General features: G+C 39.4%; 1 protein-coding gene across 1 annotated transcript in view; it reads left to right on the forward strand.

Annotated features, from left to right (window-relative positions):
- The window catches only part of Phex (phosphate regulating endopeptidase homolog, X-linked), a 210,161-nt gene that overhangs the window by 121,340 nt on the left and 67,400 nt on the right, over window positions 1–21,421 (forward strand). The window contains exon 14 of the mRNA XM_013026527.1: window positions 21,016–21,093. Within this exon, the coding sequence (XP_012881981.1) occupies window positions 21,016–21,093 (78 nt within the window). The remainder of the gene's footprint in view (window positions 1–21,015; window positions 21,094–21,421) is intronic.

Here is a 21,421-nt window from a genome sequence, read left to right on the forward strand (position 1 = left end):
TTTCTTTCTTTCTTTTGGATCCGGTCATGGGGCCTGAACTCTGGGCCTGGGCGCTGTCCCTCAGCTCTTCAGCTCAAGGCTAGCACTCTACGACTTGAGCCACAGCGCCACTTCCGGCTTTTTTTTTTCTTTATGCTTGTAGGGTGCTGAAGAATCGAACCCAGGGCCTCATGCATGCAAGGCAAGCACTCTACCACTGAGCCACCTTCCCAGCCCCCTTTCTTTCCTTCTTTCTTTCTTTCTTTCCTTCTTTCTTTCTTTCTTTCTTTCTTTCTTTCTTTCTTTCTTTCTTTCTTTCTTTCTTTCTTTCTTTCTTTCTTTCTCCTGGGTTTCTTATTTCATTGGCTAGGATATTTTCATTATAAAGTTACTTATTGATACCCACGATCATACAGTATATACACTGACTCACAGAACTGAGGTCACCTAATTGCTGTTGAACTGTGATGAGTAAAAGATTCAACCTCAGGCCATATGACCTTCATTCATAGATAAAAAAAAATCCTACTAGGTTGTAGGGTCTAGAACTGGACTAGATCATAAGGGAACTAACCTCATCCCAGTAGGCAAATCGTCTTTCTTTAAAAAAAACTATTTTTATATTTGAGTTTCTTAGTAAATAAAGTTAATTTCCATTATAGACATCCGGTCTGCAGATTGAGGGAGGCCTATGCTCTCCCATCATTGGAAAGGCCTAGGATTCTATGTGCTTGCTGAGCTATGGTGAGGAGGGTAGGCATGCCATCTTTGGTGTATTCTGATGTTCCCTGCACTGACCATCATAGAACAGGTTAATGAGGACTCCTTGTTGAGGATTAGAACTAATGAATGGAATGAGCCTGTTCCAGGGAAGCATGGAACTGAGGACTGTAGTAAGGGTTCCCTTTAGGATCACAGCATTGAACCTTCACTTGATTCTGATGTTAGATTTTAAAGCTAATTTACAAGTTTATGGAATAATTTGGTTGGTTCTTCTATGCTTTTAAGAAGAAAAGTTAAGGTTTGGTAAATTGATTTGTCTAAATCTGTAATAAGTCATGTTGTAATGAGTTGTACAAGTTGCCCTAAGTAATTTCTGGTTTCCACCAAAAATTATTCACAAAATAAAAGTTCAAAAGAGAGAGCACATATTTTTATGCTGGTCTTGGGGCTTTGGCCCAGGGCTTGGGTTGCTGTTCTTGAGCTTTTTTACTCAAGGCTAGCACTCTACCTCTTGAACCACAGATGCACTTTGTGACTTATGATGTTGAGTTGTAGATAAGTGTCTCATGAATTTTCCTGCCCTGGGTGGCTTTGAAACATTATCCTCCGATCTCAGATTTTTTTTTGTTGGTCATGGGGCTTGAACTCTGAGCTTGGGTGCTGTCTCTGTACTCTTCAGCTCACGGCAAGCATTGTACCACTTGAGCCACAGCACCACCTCTAGTTTTCTAGTGGTTTATTGGAGATAAGAGCCTCACGGACTTTCCTGCCCAGGCTGGCTTTGAAGCATGATCCTCAGATCTCAGCCTCCTGAGTAGCTAGGATTGCAGGCATGGGCCACTGGCACCTGGCTAGATCTCAGCTTCTTGAGTAGCTAGGATTACAGATGTGAGCCACTGGCACCCATCTAGAGAGCCCTTACAAAGAAGAAAACCTGACAAGGTAGCAAGAAACTTGAAAGGGAGGGAATTCTCTTCTCTTGCCCCTTCCCAAACCACCCCTAATCATTGTTTCATGATTTAAGTGTCTTCTTTCAGATCTAATGAGAAGGGCAATGTGGCCTCTGTTTCAAGACCTGAGAAGGAGAAACTGGGAGCTTCTACAAAGTTTCCAGCCTGTCTTTCTTTCAGGTGCAGGCCAGCAGTATTTGTAGAATCTTGGCTCCCACAAATATATTTCCTGCAAATATGTCCACTGACTCAGATAAAAAGGGCAAGGAGTCTTTATTAGCCATGCGGCAACTACACCGCCACTCCCCACTCATCGGGCAGTGACGCGTAGTGATCAAGCTCTCTCACAGACTGGTTTATAAAGGAATGAGGCCACACACAGGTGGCAGTGTATGTGACAGAAACAGTCAGTAATCACAAATAGCAATTTTCCAGGGTTTAACTGATGTTTACCAATGCACACCCCAAGCCTCCTATTCACAAAAAATACGTTTCAAACACATTTCACATATCCTAGACAAAACACATTTCAAACACATTATCATAGACTTCTTATTTACTAAGTCTAAGGTCAAACCACCTTCTGAGTTTCCAGGTTTTTCCTGAATTTTGTTGTTGTTTACCACATTTTTTTTCAGGTAAGGGGTAGGTTTATTCAGTAGACCTGCTGGGACCAGGCAAGGTTGGCACTCCACGTGGCTGGGAAAGGAAAGAGGAAAGAAAGGATAGAGAGAGAAAAGAGCTAGAAAAGGGAGAGAGAGCAGAGAGCTAGAATGTACCACATTTTAGTAAGTTGATGTTTAACTTGTTTAAACTGAAGTTTCTCTCTACAAAGATGTTCTGCCTTAAATGCTTTGTCCTATTTTTAATAATCAGTCATTTTGTTCTGTCTCTAAGTTTGCATTTTACATATGTTAAAAACAACAACTCCTATATCCCAACAAACTCTTGATTCCAGTGAGAAGCCAAGTTTGAGCAGCAGAGCCTGAGTAAAATGGAAATGGAAAGTGTCTGCAAGTCTAACTAACCTTTAAGTGAAACTTGTACCACTGGATCAAAGACTGCACCTTGAGTGCAGTAGAAGGTAGAGCCAGGGTCAGCAAGTTTGTTATATACTGAGTCAGATAAAAAGTAAATATTTGGGCTTTGCAGGCTGAGTGGTCTTGGGAGTTGCTACTCAGAGCCACTGGGAAAAATGAATACAGCCTAGAGAAGTAGATGTGGCTATGTGCTAATAAAACTTTATTTATAAAACCAGAAAGCGGCTTGACTTTAGCCTGTAGGCCATGGCTTGCCAACTTTGTCTAGATCCTTCCTTTTCTCAAAATATTGATAAAAAACTTGCCTCTTCCTTCTTTTGTGCTGAATCTTAGATAAGAATTAAGTGGTTTTGTCAGAAGTTACTCAGTAGCTTTGTTGAATGATGAATAATTGATGATGACATTTAGATTGCTGTTTACAAACATCCCACATGTCCCTTGGCTGTGGCTCATTGTTTTGCTTTGAGTCTAGGTGGCTTTTTGGTTTTCCCACCTTAGGCTGCCTTTTCAGAGTTAGATCAAAACAGAAGTAGGGCTTGTTTCAAACTGTGGCCTATGGCAACTCAGAGTAAATAGGCTATAGTGTAAAGGGAGGTGGCTTCCAGATGCATTTCCTTGATTTGCGCCTTGCCCCTCATCTCTGGAGTTGACTCAGAGGCCTTGGAGGCTGGTGGCCTGACTGTTTGAGAGGAAAACAGCAGTTGGACACCTGGACCCATGTAACTCATATTGAGCTATGTCATACCCTTAAATATAACTACTATAGCAAAATGTTACTAATAGTATGTTCTCATAAGCAGATAAGATGGGATCAAGTTATTAAAGTTTGGAAGAAACTAATGTTTGGAACCAAGGACAAAAATTTGAGGTGCAATGGGCCATCTCATGGGCTTCTGGAGTAAGACACAAGGTTTCTGATTTGCTGCTCATGATGTATTCTTGTTTTGCAAACTCCAAAGTCATTCAGGCTTGTGCACCAGCAAATTTGGAGTTTTACTGGTTCAACACTGAAACTGACTATCATTTTTCTTTATGACAGTGCTGCGATTTCTAAGGGACAAGTGTTATTCCTCTTTTGAAATGGGAGGATGAGGGCTAGGGATCCTTGGACAAGAAGTGCTCATGTGAGACTTCATTTCTCATGGTACTGTTTGCCAGCGGGTCTGCTCCCTGAGATTGACAGCCTTCTCTTTCCCAGGCTCCATTCCCTCGCATACCATCTTCCCTCTGCTGGTGAAATTGAATTTATCTCAATGCACTGACTGATGTGCACGATAAATATTCTCATATTCCCAGACTAGAAATAACCTGTCTTGTGTCCTTTCTATTTTTTTTGTTGACCTATTCCTTTTTTTCTTTTCCTCTTCTGTTTTAACCTCCCTTCTTGGCTAAATCTTCATTTGCCAGGACTTGTCCAAGTTCAGTCCTGTTGCTGTTCAGAATCCAAAACTCAATGGTTTAATTTTTTGGGTAGAGGTATGGAAAATTTCTTAAAATTATACTTAAAATCTGCATTTGTCTTGCCATTCTTACAGGTGAAATATTTTTTTGTCTTGGCATACTGAATACAATGGTAGTGTATACTCACACAGTCTGTATTTTATTTAGATGTATATGAGGACATTATTTTTGTATAATATTACTTTTCATCTATTAAAAGTTGTGGATATTAGCCAGGCACTGGTGGCTCAGACCTGTATTGCTAGCTACTCAGTTCAAAGCCAGCCAGAGCATGAAAATTGGAGACTCTTATTTCCAGCTGTGCGTCTAGTGGTAGAGCACCAAACTTGTGTGAAGAAGCTAAGGGACTTCTCTCAGGCCCTTGGTTCAAGCCCCAGTACTGGCAGATCCTCAGAAAAACAAAAAGTATATATACTTTCATTAACGTTCAGAAACAGACCAAAGTAATCTATGGAGATAGAGGCCAGAATATTGGATACTTTAGGGGCAGGGAGATCATTGCCTGAGAAACTGTATGAGGAGCCTTCTAAGTATTTATAAATGCTTTAAAGTAGCACAGGTAGTATATTTTAAAAACATATACAGATGTATGTTTAAAAATACTTTGTATTCTTCACATTTGTGTACCTCATCTGTGTCGTAATTCAATGAATATTTAAAAACATGTTTTTTTTCAGTATGCAAGACTTATTTGGCTTTTAATAGTCATTTGGGTAAAGATCAAATATTGAATGAGGTGATGGTGAAGTGGTTAATTCTAATCACTATACAAATAAGGGTAAGTTGTAAGGTATATATTTATGTATATATATACATATATATAGTTAGGTATATATAATTCAGAACTTACAGGGCTCACAGTGTTATTCACAATACTGCTTTATTCTTCATCTTTTTCTAAAATTTTAGTTGTTAAGATGGGGATGTCATTTGGGACAGTTTGTGGGGGTTCCATGGCAAGGGACACAGGAGAGGAGGTATATGGTCTCCTCAGATTGGTAGAAAAGCTTATTTAAAAAAATTGATCTTCTTGCTAGATGCTTGTGGCTCATGCCTGTAATCTAACTACTCAAGAGGTTGAGAACTAAAGGATCCCAATTTGAAGCCAGCAGGGCAGGAAAGTCCCTGAGACTCTTATCTCCAACAAGTTACAAAAAAAAAAAGCCAGAAGTAGACTTATGGCTCAAGTAGTAAAGCATTCGCCTTGAGCAAAAAAAAAAAAAATTGTAGGGACAGTAGTCAGGCCTTGAGTTCAAGCCCTAGGAACAGTACACACACACACACACACACACACACACACACACACACACACACACACACACACTCATGCACTCATGTACACAATTGATTTATTTGTGCTTCTATCCCTCCTTTCCTATTCTCTGTTTGTCCTTTTATCAATTATACTTTGAAATGAAAACTGCAACTCTAATAGATGCTATGGACACTTGTGTATCAATGTTACCAGATGGCATTTGAATCTTGGGTATTCTATGACAAATGAAAAGACCAAACACATGCACAGATAAATGAAGGTTGAATTAATCTTTATAATTAAATGGAATATTACCCTGCTATGACTGATTTTAGCTTTCAACCTAGACTGCATGCTAATTTTTCAGTGAACTGTAATTGTATTAGTGTGGCTTTTTTGATGCTTGAAAGTACTTAAAATAGATTTTGCCAAGTTATTGTGAGAAAAAGTTATTGGAACTTTTAATATTAAACATCTCTGAGATCTTGAGGTACATTTGTACTGTGACTTCTTATTGTTTATTAATCCTTTACTCTTTTTCATCCTGAGGTTTACATTGGTCAGTAGTTAAGTTGTACTGAAAAACTGGTAGAAGAGACAATGGTGACATTTTCTGTTCCTTCCTTCCTCCCTCCCTTCTTCCTTCCTTCCTTCCTTCCTTCCTTCCTTTCTTCCTTCCTTCCCTTCCTCCCTTCTTCCTTCCTTCCTTCCTTCCTTTCTTTCTCTCTTTCCTTCTTTCTTTCTTTTTTTGGTTGTGGGGCTTGAACTCTGGGCCTGGGTGCTGTCCCTCAACTCTTCAGCTCAAGGCAAGTGCTCTACCACTTGAGCCACAGCACCACTTCCAGTTTTCTGGTGGTTTATTGGAGATAAGAGTCTCATGGACTTTCCTGGCTGGGCTGGCTTTGAACCATGATCCTCAGAGCTCAGCCTCCTGAGTAGATAGGATTACAGGTGTGAGCCACCAGTGCCCAGCTCTCTCTGTCTCTCTGTCATGCCAATACTGGGGCTTGAACTCAGGTCCTACGTCTATCCCTTTGCTTTTTCACTCAAGGCTAGCACTCCACCACTGGAGCCACAGTTCCACTTCTGGCCTTTTGCTCATTAATTGGAGAGAAGAGTCTTAGGGATTTTCCTGTTTGGGAACCTCGATTCTCAGATCTCAGACTCCTGAGTAGCTAGGATTACAGGCCTCAGCCGTCAGGGCCAAATGTCAAAATGCCAAGGTTAAGAACTCCTTCATTATAATGCAGAACTGAAAGACATTCTCATCAAGTCTAGGGTGGCCCCTTGAATTTGCATTTCTTGACAAACTACTAACTGATACTGATGCTCTCAGTTCAAAGATGCTGTGTGATATTTCATACTTTCCCAGTTCCATAATTGGCCCAATTCTCTCTCTCTCTCTCTCTCTCTCTCTCTCTCTCTTTCTCCATCCTTCCCTCCCTCCCTTCCTCTTTTGGTGCCAGTCCTGGGCCTTGAACTCAGGCTTGGACGCTGCCCCTGAGCTTCTTTTGCTCAAAGCAAGAGCTCTACCATTTGAGCCACAGCTCCTATTCTAGTTTTTTGGTAGTTTATTGGAGACAAGAATTTCACAGACTTTCCCACCCATGCTAGCTTTAAATCATGATCCTGAGATCTCAGCTTCCTGCATAGCTAAGATTATAGGTATGAGCTTTGATCTCTCCACTCCACATTTTATCAGGGAAGGTGCAATATTTTTTGTTTTATTTTGTTTTCTGGCACAAGTTTGAACTCAGGGCCTTGAGCAAACTAGGCAAGTGCTCTAATATTGATTTACACCCTCTGTTCTTCAAAGTTTTTAGGAAGTAAAGAATTGCTCCTTACCAGAGTTAAGTAAACCTTATTGGAAAGAATGATGACAATTCCCATTCAATTGAACTGTTGATGAGAGAGGGATGTGTTTATTTAGGTTAATTTCCAACTTGCCTTCTGTTTAAATAAGTAACTTAATGATTAGCGGAGGATTAAGGAGCTGATTAAATTTCCTGGAGAAAGGAGTTAGGGCTTAAAATTGTAGGTATATTTCTAGCTCTTTGAGTCTAGACATTTGAAAGTTCATTTTAATAATTTGTATTTTCCCCTTCAATTCCCCAAAGCACATGGGAGTTATTTTCATGGTGCTTATTCCCATTTTCATTTCATATTTGTATATTTTCTGCTTGAAAATTCAGATGTTTACTTCAGCAAAGCATGAAAAATTTTTAAAATGAATTATTTACTTATTTAAACAATAATTATGTAGTCATGCATTTATATCTTGGGTACTTTATGTAAAAAAAAAGATTGTGGTTTGAAGCCAACCAGTGAGACTTTTATTTCTGATTAACCAGCAGAAAGTTGGGAGTGGAACTGTGGCTCAAGTGGTAGAGCAACAGCCTTGAATGGAAAAAGCTGAGGATGAGCACCAGGTCCTGACTACAAGCCCAAGTACAGGCGCACACACGTACACAACCCAACTCTTGTACTTTATTTTTCCCTTGCTGCCTTTACTACTAAGTTTGAAAAACTCACTGACCTTTTAGCAAATTTTCTGAAGTTTTTCTTTTTAAATTCTGAAAAGTTTTTCGGAAAGAGCCAAATAGTAAATGTTTGAGGTTTATGTGGGCCATGTGGCTCTCTGTTGCAACTACTCAATATGAAAAAGAGGATGGGGAGAGACAGAGACAGGGAGAGAGGGGAGAGAGGAGAAAGAGAGGGGAGAGAGGACATAGAGATGAGAGAGAAAGGAGAGAGAGGGGAAAAGAGAGACAGTGAAAGACAGAGAGGAGAGAAGGAAAAGAGAGATGGAGAGAAACAGAGAGGGGGAGAGAGGAGAGAGAAAGGGGGAGATAGAGAGGACAGAGAAAGGAAAGAGGAGAAAGACACAGGGGAGACAGAGAAACAGAGAGAGGAGAGAGAGGGAGAAGAGAACCACAAAAGAGGAGAGACAGAAAGAAACACACATAGACAGAGAGAGAGAGAGAGAGAGAGAGAGATGGTGGTGGGGTAATTATGAAAATTGAATTATTTTGAAAGCTCTGCCTTTAGGTAGATAAGAAAGCAGAAAGCCTCTTTCATCTTCTGTTGGTTCTCAAATCCTTTCACCCCTACATAATCCTTTGCCACAGTAGCATAGTAGCAGTCTGGACTAAAAAAAGCTATGTACATATGACCATATAAGATGATGCTAAGAGAAATGAATCCCAAGATAGGGATACAAGAGGTTTTATCTTTCTTGCTGTTTTTTTTTAATGTGCTTATAATGTGCTGTGTGATTTTTTTGTTTCTTTTGTATGTTCTTCCCCCATGGTATAACCCTGTTTTCACTGTATTTGATTCCAGTGCCCTGCATCTTGTATATACATTTTTCTAATTTGGGGAGGGGAAGGGAAATAACAAAATGCTGAAACAAGGATACAGGTTGACCCATTGTAACAATAAGATATACAAGACACTATGTTGAAAATGAACTCTACAACTTTGGGGAGGGGAGGGAGAAATTGAGGAGGTGGGGAGGGAAGGAATGGTAGGAGAAAAACAAAGGAAGGGTAACAATGCTCAATAGGAAATGTGCTCATTACCTTACTCATGTAACTGTGACTCCTCTTTGTACAGTATCTTTACAATGAAAAATATGTATTTAAAAAATCTTCCTTTAACAAGTGACAGGCTGATTTGGACCCACAGACTGTACTCATCTGACCTGTGATGTGGAGCTCTGTGTGTGAGATGGAGAAAAACAAAATTGACTTTGGCTTTCCGAAAAGTTTAACTACGATACTGAATTGTCTGGGCCCTTGGGCTTTTCTTATCATAGCTATGTCTGAACAAATGAGTTTAGCTCATCTCAGTTCAGCTGTTCATGCAAACAGTTCTAACAGTTACTCTATTTGGACAAACTTTGTGAGTAATTTGGTACATGCTTCCCCATTTTAAGACAATACTTTTCCAATGGTTAAGGAAACGAATGTGTTGTTTTGTGAATTGATGCTAGAGTATATTTGTGTTCTGAATTCTTCTTATTTTTTAATTTTTTGTGCTGATCCTGGTGCTTGAACTCAGGGCCCGGGTGCTGTCTCTGAGTTTTTTGACTCAAGGGTAGTGCTCCACTTGAGCCATAGATCCACTTCTGACTTTTTTGGTGGTTAATTGCAGATAAGGGTCTCACAGTCATTCCTGCCTGGGCTGGCTTCAAATTGTCATCCTCAAGTCTCAGCCTCTGAAGTAGCTTTGAGTCAGGCGCTACTGGCACCTGGCTTAAATTGTCTTGTTCCTATGTGTTCTATTTGCTAGGAAAATTCTCTAAGGGTAAAGGGGGGGTATACATAAATAAGAATAACATCACAGAGACCCCAGGGAAGAAGTGTTTAGTGTCAGTTTGTCTAATTTATGACCTCTCTGTGCAGGATGGAGAAACTGCTCACCTTCAAGATATGTGAAATTGATGCTTTTAGGAGAGAGGATATATGGTATTAGTTTGTAGTTTGGAAACTGCCTTCCTAGAATGTTGCCCATTTTATAGAGTAATGGGTAGAGACTGTCCACTACACTGGAGCATTACTCACACAAAAGCTTAAGGATGAATGGTCTGAAATCTGAGCACTCCTGTCTTTCTAGTTCTTATAGAGTCACAGCTACGACGTGAACTTCATAAAGCCCTCTGATTCATAGTGAAGCTTATCTCTTCTCCACACCAACATGATGCATCAGCTTGTCAACCACACCCAAAAAACAATTTGCAGAATTCAGGTTTTTGAAGACTCACAATAAATCAGTGCTATTCCTATCCAGAAAAGAAAATTTGATTTGGTTAGATAATTGCATTGTTATTATTTGTTGCATCCCGATAACCCGAAAGGATATTAAAGCCTGTTCCCTAGGCTAATTTTCATCAATACCATTAGCTCTGCTTAGAGTGAGATCTCCATTCAAGTCATCTATACAAGTCAATCATCTCTTTTTGGCATTATGGAAACTGTCATTGTTTTGAAGGGTAGAGCAATGCCTGGATAGGTTCCTGAACTTCCGGGTGCTTAAAGCCCAGTGTTTTGATTGATGTTTAATAGTTATTACAGAACTCATCAAAGAAAATGATACCTTGGCATTGTGTAAGCCTGACTGGAGCTTTCAGAGCTGTCGGAAGCTTACAGAAGTTGCTCCATAAATTGTGAAAGGACAGTGATCAGTTGTTGCATTTTTTTTCTTATGTGGGTTAAATTAATAAAAATGAAAAATTATGCTAAGAGACTTAACCATGTAGATTCAACACAAAGCTGTTTAATTAAGTGATTAAAGTGATCCCTTTGATGTAATACATGCAAGACATTTGAGACTTTACCTGGCTTTCCTAAGTAGCCAAGTCAGTGGGGATTAAAACAAATGAGCTTACTTCCTGTAGATCAGCTTAAATACTAATTGGTTTTGAAAATTCAGGAGTAAGGCAGTCCACCTAACCAATCTTCAGTTCGATTTGGTCATCTGTATAAAAATTATAAGTTGTTTCCATGCTTTAGCTCAATACAACACAATTATATTGGTTTTTCTTCCTCTTTTTTTTTTTTAGCATTATCAAGTTGTATTGTACTTCATAGAAAGTTCTGGGAATACAGGGCTAACTTGAGAGCTTAAATCATATCATGTATTATGTTTTAAATGTTCATTGTTTTTTATTTTTTATTATTGTGAAAATATTGTACAGAGGGGTTACAATTACATGGGCAAGATAATGAGTACATTTCTTATCAAGCATTGTAGCCTCCTCCTTTGTTTTCCCTTTCCATCCCTTCCCATCCTCCCCCGCCCCCTCACCCAATCCTTGTTCATTGTTTTTTTTAAGATCATGTGACAGTTATTGCCTCAAAGAAATAATATGCACTTGATACATACTCTGTTGTCAACACAAGAATTAACTGTTCTGCCAGGTGCTGGTGGCTCACACCTATAATCCTAGCTGCTCAGGAGGTTGAAATAGAAGGATCATAGTTCAAAGCCAGCCTGGACTTGAAAGCTGGTGAGACTCTTATCTTCAATTGACCACCTAAAAATTGGAAGTAGAGCTGTGGCTCAAAGTGGTAGAGAGCTAGCCTTGAGCAAAAGAGCTCAGGGACAGTGCCCAGACCATGAGTTCAAGCCCCATGATCAATCAAAAAATTACTTGTCTTTTTTTGGTGACTGCTCTTTTTATTCTCTGTCTCCCCTCTTTTCTTCTTGTGACATAACAGATCACTCTTTTAGTCTAGCCGTTTAGAACAACAGTCTTCCATTATCTCACAGTTTCTGTGAGCTTAGGGATTTAGATGTGGTGGATCTAGATTCTCTGGCCCAGGTTTTCTCATAGTACTGGAACATCATCCATAGATTTGATTGATAAAGAATTTGCTTCAAAACTCACTCAGGGTAGATATTAGCAGGATTTGCTTCCTTGTGGGTTGTCTTCAGTTTAACAAGGAATTTTGAGTCTGGAAATTTCTCTCATGTTTTGCTCCTGGCTTACTAGCTGGCTTCCATGAAAGAATAGAGAGAATGTCTTATTCTAGCTCATCCTCATGGAAAAACATTACATAGGAATGACTATCAGGAAGCATGGATTATTGAGGGCTACTTTAGAGACTTCTTGTCTGACACTTAATTTCTTATTTTTAAATATGGTCCCTCTTCTTAATTATTTTCTTCAAAGAGTTGTGTACAAAGGAGTTTTTTTTTTTGGTCAGTCATGGGGCTTGAACTCTGGGCTTGGGTGTTGTCCCTCAGCTCTTCAACTCAAGGCTAGCACTCTGCCACTTGAACCATAGCACCACATCCAGTTTTCTGAGTGGTTTATTGGAGATAAGAGTCTCAAGGACTTTCTTGCCCTGGCTGGCTTTGAACCATGATCCTCAGATCTCAGCCTCCTGAGTAAGATTTCAGGCATGAGCTACTGGTGCTGGCTAAAGGAGTTTCAATTCAACATATCTACTTAGATATACAAGGCATCTTGATCAGAGTTATCCCTTCCATCATTCTCCTCGATTTCTCTCATCCTCACTCCATCTCATCAAGTTACCTAGTTCTATTTTCACGTATGAACATTGAGTCTCATGATTACATTTGCCCACCGTTTTTCTCTCCATTCATCTATGCCCCTCTTGTTAACTCCTCACCCCTCTCATTCAAGATATATTTCAACTTCCTAATATTCACTTTGTTAAACTGTTAATTATTCAAAGAGGTTACACTAGGGATGGTTTATATCCATGGCAGGACAGAACAAGGCAGCTCAAGATTTTGGCATACTACTCTGAATGGTACATAATGGTAAACATAAGTTATTTCTGGAAATTTCCACTTAATTTAATACTTGTGAACAACAGTTGTCTGCATGTAACCGAAACCATGGATGGTGAAACTAATAGATATTTTCTTAGTCATGAAGAATGAATTGCAATGAATTTTATACCATGTTCCACTTTCCAGAAGAATCCCTTTGTTTTCTTCACTTCTTTTCCTCTTGTAGTAAGATCAGTTAATATTTAAATGTGTGTCTTGACAGGAGTAGTACAAAGTGATGCTCTTGATCATATATTAGACCTTTCCTTCTCAGTTCTGGGGCTTGAACTCAGGGCTTGGGCACTGTCTCTTAGCAATTTTTTTTGCTCAAGGCTAGTATTCTACTACTTCAAGCCACAGTACCATTACTGGTTTTCTGGTAGTTTATTGGAGATAAGAGTCTCATGGACTTTCCTACCCGGGCTGGCTTTGAACTGCGCTCCTCAGATCTCAGCCTCCTGAGTAGCTAGGGTTATAGGTGTGAGACACCAGCGCCTGGCCATATATTGGAGTTTTATCTATTTGAAGACTAAATATAAAATATTTCTTATATTTTCTGATACTGTTGATGACATTGGTCAGAGTGGTTTTGTCAAGAAAATTACTCAACATATGAATCAATATTTATTGCACATTGATCACTTGCTCTGTGCTTAACATTATGTTCCGTGTGAGGAACACAATGGTAATTAAGTGGAATGGGCTATTTGCTTAATTTGATGAGCACCAGAAAGAAAGTTCTTTCAGCTGCAAAAACCTCTCTTACAATTAGATTTATCCCTTTGGCTAATTAACTACTCTTTTAAATATAGCTATTTCTCGGGGTTAATGCATTAGATTGCTATTAGTCACTCACATTTTATTATAAATTAGTTTGAGGCCCCAATGACAGCTAATGGATTAGCTGCCTTGATGGAATAATAGTTTTGATGGCTGAAGAGGGAGGGAGGCGATGACTCCAAAGCACAGTGTACCGCCAGAGCAATGCCAACTTGGATATGTTATATGAAAACCTAGGACCAGTCAGGTATTGGGAGGAAAAGGAAAGAAAGAAAGGACAAGAAGACAGAAACCAGGGTGGTGAATTCTAAAGACAATCTTTTTATCTTTTGTAAATAAAACCTAGAGTTAGATTATTTTTGTCAGTCATAGGGCTTGAACTCAGGGCCTGGGTGCTGGCCTTGAGTTGTTTTTTTTTTTTTTAATCTCTCAAGGCTAGTGCTCTGCTACTTTGAGTCACAGCTTCACTTTTGCTTTGTAGGTGGTTAATTGGAGGTAAGAGTCTCACAGACTTTTCTGCCCAGGCTGGCTTTGAGCCACAATTCTTAGTTCTCAGCCTTGTGAGTAGCTAGGATTAGAGTTAGATTTTCTAGCATATCTTTGGCTAGTTTTAGAGGTGGACCTTGGAAGACCTCTCTAAGTTATTGTGTGTGTGTGTGTGTGTGTGTGTGTGTGGCAGGTCTGTGTGTGTCTAAAAAAAACCCTGGGTTTTTCTGGGCATACGCAGAGTCTGGCTTTGCTAGGAAAATCTCCCACTGTGCTTCAGTAAGCTTATAGATCCAACCCTCTCTTCACCAACCACAGCATTGCCTAATAGCTTTTCTTTCACCATTTCCCTTCTTATCATTTTCTCCCTTATCACAAGTGTGGCTCCTTGAAATTTGATCTATAATGAAAGAGAGATGTTATTTCACAGAAGACTGCAGGGGTTTGGTTAAAGGTGTATCTGGCTTGCATTCCCCTAAAAGACCCTCCAGGCAGGCAGAAAACAGTGATCCTGAGTCTTTGAGAGAGTTTGTATTTCTACTATCTCTTTATGATCTACAAGTTACATCAGTCCATCATGTATTCTGGACCAAGGGATCAAAATGTGTCATAAGTACAATGCCATCCTGAACTCTTCCAGACAATACTATGAGTCAGGTATCGAATTTTCTCAAACTACATTTGATGAAAAGGGGAGTAGACAAGGTCTGCATTCAATTACACATAATGTAAAACAGAATGCCTAATGCCTCATGCAAATGGTTTATGTTCCTTGTGTTATGGAATGGATGGGGAGAGAGTCCAGACCTGATAATGCTAACCATTTTTCAGGCATTTTAGAAACAGATATTTGTCAGGGTGAATACATTAGATTGCTATTAGTCATTCACATTTTATTATAAATTTGTTCGAGGCTCCAGTGACAACGTTAATGGATTAGCTGCCAGATGCCATCAGCTTTCCTTTCTGCCATGTTTACCGTGGAGATTTCTTCATCATGGTTGTTGCTTTGTGGTTACAAGATAGTTTCTCTGCCAGCCTTCTAGAAAGGAAGAAGAAAGGCTACAGCAGAGGTTCTCAACTGGTGGTGATTTTGCCTTCAGGGGACATTTAGCAATATCTACAGACATTATTAGTTGACACAACTTTGGAAGGGGTTGTTACTGGCATCTAGTGGATAGAAGCCAAAAATTGTGCTAAGTATAGAATTGACAACATCATCCCCAACAACAGGAATGTCTATAGTGCTGAGATTGAGAAATCCTGGACTAAAGGCAGGAAGCATATGCCAGTCTCTCCTTGTTTCAATAGCTCCTCAGAAATACAACAAAGATTTTGAATTATATATGACTGGCGAAAGTTTCTTCATAGCCAAGTCTAGCTGTGGAGGAAGCTGGTAATGCAGCCATCTTTAGTTGGATCTGTTATCCTAAGCAGAATTGGGGTCTTGATAGTAAGAGAAGAAAGGAAACAGATTTTGGAGGGATACTAGACAACATTTACTTTGGAAAAGTGAGTCACAGAGGTAGAAGAGATCAATAGCTGTGTAAAGTCTCCTTCACTGAATGGGCTCTCCAGCTATTTCTTTTCAGATGTCTTCAGAGAATCAGGGATGGAAATGCATGCACTGGTTATTAAAAAAAAAACCTTGAGGTTTTGATCAGCCTCAAATAGCTTAGAAAGTATTTCATACAGGATATAATATCCATCTGTTAAATATTCATTACTACTGTGTCTTCAGTATTTGCAGGGGGACTTGCCTTCCTTTCTTATCCATATAACCAGTGGGGAGATAGATTTCAGACTTACCTCACTACTACTTTGCCCTTCAATAAGTCCTTAGACTATTGGCACTTTACTCCTCCCATTATGAAAAGGTTAAAGATGATATGATGGCTGTTTGCTTGGGGTTTAGACAGAAAAATGCATGTCCCTGCAAGTCTATCAACCAGGAAGGTGTTCAGTACAGGGAATTTGAGGGTTATGCAACCACTGTAAGTCTGGGGAGTGAAACACAGAGGCTACTAATGATCTTTTCTACCTCTACTCTAAAGGAGTCTTACCAGGAGAATGCCAAGAAGTCGCTGGCAAAACATTATCTGCTGTTTGCAGATACCTGAGGCACCTACCTATGGCTTCGACAACAAATACATGGCATCTTTATATTTTCCACCTTTCCAGGGACCAATGAGTACTACTTATTAATAAACTGACCTGGGACATTCTCCACGGGATGTTGAGAGATTTGATTTTCAGGCTTCTTTGGGGGAAATGTACACTGGGATGGGTTAAGATGATGCGGAATTGATAACAAACTCTTTCGAATTTGAATCAAGGCATCCATGCATATTGGGGAAATAAAATACCTTGCACAGATGTTGATGATGTTGCTTCTAGTATTGTTACCTTATTTTCGCTATATAGCCTCAGGAAGTAAATAGGGATTCTCTATATCTCTGTTCTGATTCTCTTCAAGTCATGGTGATGCTGAGTAAATTAGAAGAAAAGATTCCATGTTCTTCACATCTAATGCAGAAGGGAATATATTCGGTGAGAATCCATAGTACAGCAGGGGTCCCAGAGCGTGAGGTTTGGCAAACAATGCATAATTCACCATCAAGTTCCAGAAAGGCCAGTGTTGGGAAAACAATTGTGGTTGACTCAGCTTGTCTACTATTTTCTGGGGAGGAGAACTATCTGAAACTCTTTATGTGCTAAAGTTATGCATATGACTTGTGGTGAGTTGCTAAAATAAAGTGAAAAATTAAATCCAACAAGAGAAATAATAGAACATTTTCAGGGGGAGGTAGTTTGTATACATTATGACATATTGTTTGATGTAGGGGGGAGAATTATAACCTCTAGTTATCTGTTATTGGGTCACATCAGGCTTTTAGTGTGTGTAACTCATAGGATTTTAATGGCAAAATTTGATCTGTGCTCGATTTGAGTCTTTGGAACAGCAAAACCCATTATGACCATGTCTTACAGTACTTGTAAAATCTTTTCTGAGCTTTGAGTTGCAGGTTGCTGCTGATATTTAATATTAGAATTATCTGAAGGAAGATAAGGAAAAATGTACCATCTTATTCTATTTATTGCTTGAATGAGGCAAATTGAAAAGGACTCAAGGAGAAAAGTTATTACCAAGAGCAGTTTTGAAAGGTCATTGTTTTGCATTTCTGCAGTGGGGCTTGGGACTGGGCTTATCTGGACTTTTGGGCTCCAGCATCTAGAAGCTGATTATGGAGATTAGGATTCATATATAAGCAAATAATCCAAAGAGAAACCAGCCAAGGAATAGAAGACTTAAGGCAGAGAAGGAAGAGACCAGGGAAGGTGAGAGTTCAGAACACCTCAGTCCTTGTCTGATCCTATTTGGGAAGGGGAAGATCTGGAAGTACAATTTATAGCTCTGAACTAGTCCTGAATTGAGACAAAGACACTGACCCTTCCTTCTAGAGTTAGTAATCAGCTAAGGGCTGCTTTGTATGGAGGGAGAGATTGGATTGGTCATCCAATCAGTTACTCTTAGTTGTTGTTGGTTGTGGGACTTGAACTCCGGGCCTGGGCCACAGTCCCTGAGCTCTTTTGCTCAAGCCTAGCATCCTACTACTTTGAGCCACAGATCCACTTCTGGTTTTGTGGTGATTAATTTGAGGTAAGAGTGTCATGGACTTTCCTACCTGGGCTGGCTTTGAACATCAGTCCTCAGATCTCAGCCTCCTGAGTAGCTAGGATGACAGGTGTGAGCCACTGGCAGCTGGCCAATCAGTTGTTGTTGTGTGTAGACTAGGCTTTCAGATGCTGACCATTAGGAAAGACCTGCTGGGTGGGAGGACGCAAAGAAGTGAGAAGAGGCATCCTAGATGATCTGGGCAGAAATCTGACCAGGTGGTCACCAACACCCTCGGGAGGTGTTCTTTAAATAGTTGTACAAAGGAGGTTCCATTGAACAAAGCAGTGTGTGAATACAGTGCATCTTCATCATTGTTACCCCCTTCACCATTCTCACTACCCCCCTCCCCACTTTTGACCCATCCCAGAGCTGTTCTTTTGCTTTTAATGAATCTTAGCATCTGAAGAGGGAACAGAGTTTTCACATGCACTTGAAAGTTTGTGTGAAACAAAGGCTGGGAAATATTTCCTACTAAGTCCCAGATAAAAATAGTTGAGACTTTAGGAAGCACAGAAGCTGTTGCACAAAACCAGCCAGAGGCAATAGGTAAATAATTAAGTATGGCTATGTTCTGATACAGCTTTATGTAGGAAAAAAAAACCAAAAAGCAGTCTTAGGAGGAGGGCTAGATTGATTCTGGAGCCACAGTTTGCCCATCTCTTCTTAAAAGACTCCTTATGTGTACCTAAGGTAATTTTTTTCCTCCTTTATCCATTTCCTGTGTGTTGTAAAACACAGGACATTTAGTTCCTTTGTCTACCCAAAGGACAGTTGTACTGTTATGATGTATCTCAAATTAGAAAGGACCCCTTGTTCCAGTCTTTCTAGCATCCTGGCCATCATTCACAAATTCTGCACAGATAATCCTCCTGAAGCATGACTCATCTACTTTTATTCTCCTGCTAAAGCTATTTAACTCTTTCTTAGTTAGAACATAAAATAAAGGTTCAGGCTGGGATGTAGCTAAGTGGCAAAGTGCTTGCCTAGCAAGTGTAATGTCCTGGGTTCGATTCCCAGTACCAAAGGAAAAAAAAAGACAAAGACAGTTAAAAATTATAAAAATAAAGATTCATGAATATAGCCTTTAGGAATCTCTGTAATCTATGTGTTTCTTGAAATCCCTTTTTCCTATTTATTTAAATGATAAGAATGTTTTTATGCATTTGCAATGTAGACCAGAAAATTCTGATATATGTATACATTGTAGAATAGTTAAGTTCAGCTAATTAGCATATGTCTTGCCTCATGTATTTATAATTTAGGGAGAGGGCAAGAACATTTAAAATTTACTGTCTTAGCAACTTGCAAGTACACAATATGCTGCTATTAGCTATAGCCACCATATTGTAAATAGCTCTTAACTTATTCCCCTTGCCTAACTGAAATTTTTTTTTGTTTGTTTTTTTGGGTCTGGTCATGGGGCCTGAACTCTGGGCCTGGGCGCTGTCCCTCAGCTCTTCAGCTCAAGGCTAGCGCTCTACCTCTTGAGCCACAGTGTCACTTCCAGCTTTTTTCTTTTTGCTTATGTGGTGCTGAGGAATCAAACCCAGGGCCTCTGGCATGCAAGGCATGCGCTCTACCACTGAGCCACCTTCCCAGCCCCCTAACTGAAATTTTTATCATTTAAAAATATCTCCCAAGTTCTTAGTCCCTTTTAGCCATCATTCTCCTTTCTATTTTTACATTGGAATTTTTTTAAGATTTCACAAATAAGTGAGATCTTATAACACTTCTCTCTCTGTATCTGGCTTATTTCACCTAACATAATTAGGTGTTATGTTAAGGGTAAGCTTTGGGTTATTGTCCTCCAATTCCAGCCATATTCCACATCTGGAAATGATGGGATTTGATTTTTTATGACTGTATATTATTCCATCTCATTCTCCTTCTCTCTCTCTCCATTTTCATTAACCTTTACAGTTGATGGACACTTAACTAATGTTCCTCTACCTGTGTGTGTGTGTGTGTGTGTGTGTGTGCGCGCGCGCGCGTGCGCAAATGACAGCATTCCTGCCTTTTAGAGGCTGAATAGTATTCCATTGCATCACATTTCCTTGATCCAGGCGCCATCTGTGGGCACTTCTATTGCTTGCATTCCTTGGCCATTGTGAGTTGTGCTAAAATAAACATGAGGTATAGAATTCTTTTTTTTTTTTTTTTTGGTCGCCGTGGGGCTTGAACTCTGGGCCTGGGCGCTGTCCCTCAGCTCTTCAGCTCAAGGCGAGCGCTCTACCACTTGAGCTACAGTGCCACTTCCGGTTTTCTGGTGGTTTATTGGAGATAGGAGTCTCGGTCTCTCCTGCCCGGGCTGGCTTTGAACTGCGATCCTCAGATCTCAGCCTCCTGAGTAGCTAGGATTACAGGCGTGAGCCACCAGCGCCCGGCGTATAGAATTCTTTTTTTTTTTATTTTATTTGTGAACATACTGAACAGAGGGGTTACAATTACATGGGCAGGATAATGCGTACATTTCTTACCAAGCATTGCAGCCTCCTCCTTTTGTTTACCCTTCACATTCCTTCCCAGCCTCCCCCCTCCCCCCCACGTATAGAATTCTTTAGCAAGCTAATTTCATTTCCTTTGGATAAACACTCAAGAATAAGGTTGCTGGATCATATAGTAGTTCTAGTTTTAATTTTTTGAGACTTTCCATACTTTTTTCTACATTGTCTATTAATTTTCATTCAGCATCATTACCAACATGTCTTTTCTTTCTTTCTTTAAAAGAAATATAGTAGCCATTGTTGCAGGGCTATGGTAATAGCTTATGGTCACTTTAATATGCATTTCCTGATAGTGATGTTGAGACAGTTTTTCATAAACCTGCTTGACATATATGTTGCCTGTTATGAAATGTTTTTAGATCTTTTGTACATTTTTTAAATCAAGTTACTGTGCATTCTTTATATTGAGTTGAGTTTATTATACATTTTGGGTATTAACTCTTTATCAGTTATATGGTTCACAATTTTATCTTCTCTGTATTTTGCCTTTTCTGCAATGTTCTTTCTCCTCATTTTCAAATGCTAACTATTCTCTAAGACTTGCATTTTCTCCTTGAAGAAATTTTTTCTATGAGGAAGAAAAATTCTTCTTCAGAAGAATTGTGGACTTCATAGCAATTTTGTCTGTTTCTATTAAAACTTTTTTATGTTAGTTATTTGTTACATTCATTCCATTTTACTACATTGATGATAGAAGCTATCTTTTCCCACTGTCCTTTACAATGGTCTGTTTACAGTAAATAATTCAATATTGGTAGTATTCTGATGAAGATTGCATTCCTTTCTCTTGTAATTATTAATGATTTAAGTATTGATACTCTGACATCATTTTTCTTTTTTCTTTTTTTTATAGGCAAGAGCTGTTCTGGCAAAAGTTGGCTATCCTGAGTTTATAATGAATGATACTCATGTCAATGAAGACCTCAAAGCAGTAAGTGCTAAATTTATGGTATTTTTTGGCAAGTATTACTGGCCTTTTGCCTTTTTACTAACCCGAGTCCAAGCAATTAAACCTGGTGATGCCAGAAAGTACCAACTTTTGATTAATTCCTTGGCTATCTATGAGGCTGAATATGCCAGACATATCAAAGATTTAGGGCAGATTTAAAATAAAGGATGTAGCAGAAAGAATGCATAGTTGAGTAGGTACTATAAAGTGAATGGAATTGGCTTTGGCCTAATGGGTCGTAAAGGAAAGAATTAACCAAATTGAGTATCTTACAGTTAGTTCTGATAATAATGTTCTGATCGTTATTTAG

This window comes from Dipodomys ordii, unplaced genomic scaffold, assembly GCF_000151885.1.
Source record: "Dipodomys ordii isolate 6190 unplaced genomic scaffold, Dord_2.0 Scaffold94, whole genome shotgun sequence".
Lineage (NCBI taxonomy): Eukaryota > Metazoa > Chordata > Mammalia > Rodentia > Heteromyidae > Dipodomys > Dipodomys ordii.